General features: G+C 44.9%; 1 protein-coding gene across 1 annotated transcript in view; it reads right to left on the bottom strand.

Annotated features, from left to right (window-relative positions):
- Positions 1–1,251: 1,251 nt before the first annotated feature.
- Bud13 (BUD13 homolog) overlaps positions 1,252–8,283 on the bottom strand; it is a 22,750-nt gene continuing 15,718 nt past the window's right edge. Inside the window, exons 5-8 of the mRNA XM_050156205.1 lie at positions 8,063–8,278; positions 7,603–7,741; positions 7,126–7,392; positions 1,252–1,589 (exon numbers count right to left, since the gene is read on the bottom strand). Coding sequence (XP_050012162.1) covers positions 1,496–1,589; positions 7,126–7,392; positions 7,603–7,741; positions 8,063–8,278 — 716 coding nt within the window. The 3' untranslated portion in view covers positions 1,252–1,495. The remainder of the gene's footprint in view (positions 1,590–7,125; positions 7,393–7,602; positions 7,742–8,062; positions 8,279–8,283) is intronic.

The following is an 8,283-nucleotide window of genomic DNA, read 5'->3' as shown; positions in this document are numbered from 1 at the left end:
GAGGGGACTGCAGCCATGTCTTTTATGAAATTTCAGAAGTCACATGATTCTGACACATCCTATTGGGGACACAAGCTAGACCTACTTACTCCGGCAGGGGACTACCCAAGGGCTTGAATGCCAGAGAGCAGGGACCAAAAGAGCTACCCTGGAAGCTAGCTACTTAATGCTAATGGAAACAATGATACTAACAGCTAAGAATTTTGTGGCATTCACTATATGCCAGGCCGTTTTTAAATGCACAGTACGCCCATGAGGTAGGTACTCTCCTCTCTAGTTCACAGAAGTTACAGCACAGAGAAGTTAAGCAGCTCACACCTGCTAGCAAAGGACAGCCAGAGTCAGCTTCCAGCAGCATGGCGCCACTGCCCAGCCTTACAAGACCACATAGCACTGCTTCCCAGTCTTACTTCCCAAATCAGCTGCCCATCTGCAGCCCTCAACCAACACCGGCTGACACTGAGTTTTCATTCTCCACAAGAGCTGTGTGGCCACAATAATAGCTGCAGAACAGAAAATGGTGTAATTTGCATTTAGTTAACTGGGAGTGAGGCAATACCCTTACTAGCTATCTCAATTTATCTATTTTTTTTTTCCAGTTTTCAGTTGTCTTTTCCTTCCTGATTTGTACAGTTTGTCACACAGTCGATCCTTCATGTATGCAATCCCTCATTGTTGTTTTAGACTGCCAATGCTTTCTCGGCATCTGTAGGCATCTTTAGCTTTGACGTGACCTGCTTTGTTGAAGGGAGAACCTTGCATTATGCAGCAGTCAAAGCAATCACAGCTTGTGGTTTGAACTGTCTTCACATAGGGTGCAACCCATCGCTTGCTCCTACCAGATTTTAATACTCGCAGCTGGGGTCACAAGCCCAGGGCCCCTCGTATGAGCCATCTTCCAGCTTCACGGCACTAAACTTCATCTGGGTCCATAATGGCTTTAGGACCCACTTCACTTTTGTTCATACAATAATAAAAATAACAATTTTCTGAGCCCCACTAGCCACCTTTCCCACTAACATGTAGCACCCACTACCTCATCACACACCAGGTTCCAGGATTCCTGAACCTGTTTTAACACTAAATTCTGATTTGCACAGAAGAACAACTGCCACTCCCGAAGGTTTTACTCACACTGCTGGCTAGATAAAGGAAACACCCTTCACTTAACACTCCCAAGACCCCAGGAACTTCAATATTAGCTGGAATTCTTCCCCAAGCAGAATACCCAGTTAGGAAATGATTACAAAAAATAAATATGTGTTTATTTTTAAAAATAAGAAGAAAAACACTGGCTAAGAACAAGCCCTGGGATAGAGAAGTCACTGTGTCCTGCCAAAGCCAGTCAGACAGCAGGGACACAGCCAAGGGTAGGTGCCTAGTCCAAAGGTCAGAACTGACCGCGAGTTGCTGGTCTGTGTCTAGCAAGACAAGCTGGATGTCGGGCTGTCCTGTGCCACCACCACCACCACAGCACCGCACAGCCTCGGAGAAGCTACATGTCCTCCACACTCCACTTGTAGGCAAGCTCCTCCACAGCCTTCTTGCTGGCAAGCCTGGCAAAGCGTTTCTGTTCGAAGCCGTTGGATCTGCAATCAAAAGAGAAGTTTTAGTCAGCCAGAACCCAGAATGTTTATTTTAAAGTGGACAGGGAAGCTACTCAAGGGAATACAACTAAAACATATGCAATAACATCAAAGCAACAAAACATGCAAATTAACCATTTCTCAGTCCCTGTTCAGACCTATCGCCACACTTAAAGAATTGTTTCAAACCTTCACTATTCCCTACAAAGGCTCGATACAGTTAGGCCTAAAATCTCAGATACTCCAAAGACTGAGAAGGAAGATCACAAGTTCAAGTCCTGCTTGGGCTACAGAGTGAGCCCAAGGTCAGCCTAACAACTTCATGAAGCCCTGTCTCAAAAAAAAAAAAATAGTAAAATAGCTGGGCACTAAGGTGAACACCTTTAACCCCAGCACTCGGAAGGCAGAGGCAGACGGATCTCTATGAGATTGAGGCCAGCCTGGTCTATGAGAGTGAGTTCCAGGACAGCCAGGGCTATCTCAGGAAAAAAAAAAAAAAAACAGTAAAATGAAGGCTGGGGATGTAACTCAGTAGTAGAGATAGAGCCCCTGCCTAGTGTGTACCAGGCTGAACCCAATACACAGCCCAAAAACAAAGACTCAACTCTCTCTCTCGGCTGTTAGTCCACAAGCTCCATTGATGGAAGAAGGTCATTGGTTAATTAATAAAGAAACTGCTTGGCCCTGATAGGTTAGAACATGGGTGGATGGAGTAAACAGAACACAATGCTGGCAGGAAGAGGAAGTGAGCTCAGATGTCATGCAGCTCCTCTCAGAGCCAGACACAATGAAGCAAGCCGCCAGGTCAGATATGCTGAATCTTTCCTGGTAAACGCACCTAGCGGTGCTATACAGCTTAATAGAAATGGGCTAAATTAATACGTGAGAATTAGCCTAGAAGAGGCTAGATATAATGGGCCAGGCAGTGTTTAAAAGAATACAGTTTGTGTTTTGTTATTTTGGTGCATAAGCTAGCCAGATGGCCAGAAGCCAGGCGGCAGGAACGCAGCCCTCAGCTCCTACTACACTCCATTATTTAAGCATGACTGAGCTCTCACTGGAAATTAAGTGCTATGGATGTGGCAGAGCAACACAGCACCTGTTCTAACAAACTCAGACAAGTGGCACAGACAGATGGGGGAGGGTAGTAAAAGGATCAGGAAGGACTAAACAATGGCCCCAAACCTCAGTCTGAAAGCAACAGATACACAGGCATAGGAACAAGACCCTTGGCCTGGGCAGTGCTCACTAGTGTGGACAGAGCCTAGAGTGTGACAAAGGGAGTGGCCATGAGTCAACACTGGACGCCAAATCCCCGTGAGATTAGGACATGGTAAAAAAAAAAAAAAAAAAAAAAAAAAAAAAACCTGGCAGAGGCAGGCATATCTCTGTGAGTTTGAGGCCATCCTGATTTACAAGAGCTACTTCCAGGACAGCCAGAGCTGTTACACAGAAAAACCCTATCTCAAAAACAAAACAGAAACAAACAAAAAAACATTTCATTGGGGAAAGTTGAGTTAAAATTGCATTTCAAAGACAGCACTCTGGAGATGTGTGACAAGAAAATTACCACAGCTGCCTGGGCAACAGAGGAAGGCAGTGATACCAAGGATGGCAACAGGGACATGAGAGGCAAAATCAGCAGGATTTTGGCTGACTAGTCACAGTCAAAGAAGGAGGTCAGTGTGCCTTACCAGTTAGTCACCAAATGACCAGATAAATGGGGATGCCATCTCACAGGCTAACGAGCACAGGAGGGAAGCAAGCGTAGAGGAGTATGCTCTCTATGTGTGAGCTGCACCTGAGGCACCTCAAACATGCATGGACAGAAGACTCTACCATGCTGATGAACACACTAGTCTGCGTCAGACTACAGATCTGGAACTATAGACAGACAGACAGATAGCGGCTGGAGGCAGCCTGAAGGACAGTGAGGGGCTACTGATGGAGAACTGAGAAACCCCAGTGACTAACAGAGAAAGGGTCATTCAAGATGGGGTCAAGACATGACAAGGAACCAAGAACAGGTCACTATGGAAGCCAATTCAGGGGTGAGGTTTAAGTAAATGGTGAGTGGACCACAAATCTCAAATTCCCTCCCCACCCTTCTTTCTCTGCACTGCCACCCCTTTCTTATTTATTTTTCCTATGAGACAAAACATTTGTACACATACGAAAAATACACACACTTCACATACACACACACACAAGAACTCTGGGAGACAAAATGACTGAACAGCATACTCAGAAAAGAAGATTAAATGAATAATAATAATAATAATAAAACTAGATTAGCCAGGCATGGTGGCACACACCTTTAATTCCAGCACTCAGGAGGCAAAGGCAGGCAGATCTCTTTGAGTTTCAAGGTCAGCCTGGTCTACAAAGTGAGTTCTAGAACAGCCAGGGCTGCTGTACCAAGAAACCCTGTCTTCAAAAAATCAAAAACAAACAAACAACAAAACTAGGTCTGCAGAGTTCTAAGTCTGGTGTGCAAAGAAAGTCAGAGAAATGAACAGTATAGTAAGCACTTCAGCAGCAACAGCCAGCAGCTTCAACAAGAGCCACCCACCACCTCTGGGTATGAAGCAAGTAAGACTTCAGGAACACCCTCCTGCCAAATGAACTGCAGTGTGACCAGAAAAGCACAGCAGCCAGCTAGCCAGCAACCACAGCCCCTCTATGGCTCCCTAGCCACAAGAACTGGAGTCTTAGATTCCAGAAACAACCTGAGGGACAGAAGACAACGCCTTAGGCCAGAATAAGGTGGGAAGTAGATTCCAACCCTCAAACAGCAATTATAAAACCTGCACAAATTAAGTTGCGATTGAAGGCATGGATGAGTACTAAAGCAAGAAAAAAAATCCAATGGGAGTCGTTCTGCCAGAGGGCAACTTCTCAATCTACACAGCAAAAGTAGGCCACAGGCAGAACCATGGCCTGACTAGCTTGAGGTGTTAGTGGCAGCGGGAAGAGATGCTACAAAATTAAATCCTGAGACAGAGACACTGCAAAGGGGATAGACCCAATTATCTACCCCAAACTTCACAGCGAGCTTTGGGGAATTACTATACATGCGCACAGGATACCCTACAGTGAAAGTGTTAGCCAGTCATGGTGTCACCAGCATGTAATTTCAACATCCAAGAGGCTATGGCAGGAGGACCCTTGAGCTCAGGACCAGCCTGGACTACATAGCCAATTCTAAACCTGACTAGCCCACAGAGTGGGGTCCTATCCCCAAAACAGAGGGAAGAGATTGGGGAGGAAGAGAGCGATAGGCTATCAACAGAAACCAATCCTGTGAATTGAATGTTGCAATCAGCAGAAAGGACTCAAAACACCATTTATATATATTTTCCAAAAAGAGAAAGCTGTCTCTAAATTGGTAAGCAGATGGGAAATCTCAGCGGAGATATGCAAACCATCAAATGGGAATTCTGGAAGCAAACCAGCTGAAACAAAACACTCACAACTGATAGCAACTGACAGAAAACAACTAAGACATCAGGCCACAGGTTTTGGAAACTCCAATGCCACCTTAGCCTAACAGATTTTATAAAGTGCAATCTTCCCAAGTAACTGCAGAACATATATCAAGTGCAACAGTCACAAGGGAGACTCAAAAGAATATGGAACTATCCTGGGTCAATCCATTGTGCATTTCAGAGAAATTTCTCAGTACACCAAGTGATTTTCTGACAGTGCACAGGGAAAACGTCACCATTTGGAGGTCTGAAAACTCAGCAGATCTACATGTCACACACGACCAATACATGCAATAATACATGCATGGGCAAAAGATGCAAAGCATAAAACGTCCATGGGCTGGAGAGATGGCGCAGGGATTAAGATAACTAAGTGGCTGCTTTTCCAGAGGACCTGCGTGTGAGTCCCAGAACCCTATTCTAATTCCAGTCTCGGGGGATGCCCTCTTCTGGCTGCCCCAGCATTCTTCCCACATAGACATAAAGGTAGGCAAACAACCACATACAAAAATAAACTTAAAAGAGGGGGGGAAGAGACTATAAATTATGTATGCAAGCAATGGTGGCACATGCCTTTAATCCCAGAACTTGGCAGGTAGATGTCTTTGAGTTCAAGACCAATCTGGTCTATAATAAGAAAATTCCAGGTGAGTACCAGGGCTACACAGAGAGAGCCTGTCTCAAAGAAAAGAAAAAAGCCACAAAGACCATAAATTTTAATGCAAAACTATCAAAAAGCTCTTTGCATGTTTCAGACCCTCATAAAAGTGTAAGGAGCTAGGTTTTGTTCTTTGCTTTATACCTCCCTTTTCTGCTGGTGACATGGCAGGCTGTACTTCCCTCCTGCACTCATCGAAACACGTCACAATAGACAAATCCCGAATCTATCTCTCTACTATAAGCTAGACATTAATTACATTTGCAAAAAGTTAAATCAATTCTGTCCTTTTGGTTTGTTGAAAAATAATTATTTTCCATTAAATGTAATAGTAATTATATTAGCATATAGGAGCTTTATTATTTTACACAGTAAATAAATGCTTTAAAAATATACTTAAATTTTTAATATAGTGACTATAAATATATAATCAACATAGAAAGCTTTTTGGGATCTTCAATAGTTTCTTTCAAAATTATATACTTGTTCATATGGGCACACACACTAAGTGAGTGTGTGGAGGAAGGAACAATTTTCAAGAGACAGTGCTCTCCTATCACATGGGTCCCAAGACTTGAACTCACATCATTAGGCTTGGCATCAAGTGCCTTCACCCACAGAGCCATCTCACTAGCACAGAGTATAACAGGGTCCTGAGATTTACAACTCTGAATGTCCCGTGTGGGCCCTGAGATGGGACCTGCGACTGGCAGTAGGCAGGGGCTGTCCTGGCAGTCAGGAAGCCTCTTGAGTACTCAAGTGAGGCACTAGTAAGTAACCACGTGACTCGGACTTCCTCCTAGGACAGTGAAGAGAATTCCTGGTAAAGACACAACACAGAGAAGGATGCAGCACACAAGCCTTGCCCATCCTCTGGCCAATGTTTGAAACAAAGTGTGTCCTGTCAGAACTGCTTCGATTATTTGTCCTGAGCTTTTGAAAGGACATGGAAACTAATAGGAGAAATACCCCAAACCTTAGAACTGACGCACACAAAGCAGGAGAGAGTGGGGACAAGCATAGATGGTCTAAGACGGCGCAAAGCCAGCTGTGGTTCCCATGCCTGCATTCCCAGTACTCGGGAGGTGGTGCATGAGCTGAGATCAGCTGGGCTATGTAGTGAGACACTGTCTCAAAAACAAAAGCGAAAAAAGAAAAACAGAGAAGAAAGGTTAAGGCAGGCAAAAGAAGGCTGGATGGTGGTGGTGCACACCTTTAATCCCAGCACTTGGAAGGCAGAGGCAGCTGTATTTCTTTGAGTTCAAGGCCAGCATGGTATATGGAACGAGTTTCAGGACAGCCAACATTACAGAGAAACCTTGTGTCAAAGGAAGAAAAAAAAAAAAAAAAAGAGCCAGGCAGAAGAGAGAAGAAAAACAGAAATCACATCTACCTGTCCACTCCATCCCAGCGGTATCCAGGCCAGATATTGAATCTATTGGGAGGAGGTGCAGGGCCATTATAGCGAGGCCTCACTTTCTTGTGCTTATTCTCCTTAGCCTTATTCTTCTTAATGAAGTTGGCCATCGGGTCCCCCTCTCTCTCTTGTTCTCTCAGCATCCGATCCAGATCTTCATCATCTATATAGCGGGCCAAAGGCTTCTGCATCTCCTTCATTGCATCCTCTACATTCTGCTGCTGCTGCCGGCTCTGGGCAAGCCTGGGCAAAAAAAAGAAGCATCCTGGGTAACCATTTCCTCCTACATTGAGGGACTGCAATGCTACTCTGCAGAATTTCCTCTTTGTAGCAGCAGAGGCTAATAGTGTAAAAGCTCAGAATCCCAGCTGAAGGTAGGAGCCTACCATCTCTCAGAGACTCAGCACCTGAGGCTCATCCCCAGATCAGCTTTGTGCTCAGAGGTGCTCTTACCCTTTGCCCCACTGGGCATAAAGCTCATCTCGCTCTGAGTCCTTCTCTGCTTTTCTCCTCTGCTCCAGGCGTTCCAGCTTCAAATTCCTCTTACGACCAGACTTGTCTCGAAACACCGTTTCAGCGAATTCAAACTGAGCTATGATGGGAAATCACATTTTTAAAGATAAACACCAAGCATCACAATCAAATAACATTCTAGCACTCAAGACCAGCTGCTTGGGACCTTCATGATGGTAGGAACTCTGCAGTCAGGCCACAGTGGCTCCTACCAACATATGCACATCGTGGGGAAAGAAGCACTTGGATTACTGAGGTTAGAGTGTTGCACAAAAACCTTAGTAGACACATGGAAGCAATGAAAAGTTTCAACTCGCAAATACAATAAGCCACACTTAAAAACAGAAAAGACAGAGAGCTACACGAGCTGGAAGTGGCCCCTGAATGCTCTCGTTTGTACCTCCAAGGGCTGTGGTGTCTTGGTCCTGTTTCTTGAGATCCTGCTGCTCCCGCTGAACATCAGTCACCAACCCAGTTTTTGCTCCAGAATACATACGTGCAGTCTGTGCAAGAGAACAGAAATACATGTGTGCAGTCTGTGCAAGAGAAGAGGAATACATGTGTGCAGTCTGTGCAAGAGAACAAGAATACACGTGTACAGTCTGTGCAAGAGAACAGAAA

The sequence above is a fragment of the Alexandromys fortis genome, unplaced genomic scaffold (genome assembly GCF_014885135.2).
Source record: "Alexandromys fortis isolate MF-2015 unplaced genomic scaffold, M_Fortis_MF-2015_v1.1 scaffold_89, whole genome shotgun sequence".
Lineage (NCBI taxonomy): Eukaryota > Metazoa > Chordata > Mammalia > Rodentia > Cricetidae > Alexandromys > Alexandromys fortis.
This window is presented reverse-complemented; position numbering and strand designations above follow the sequence as displayed.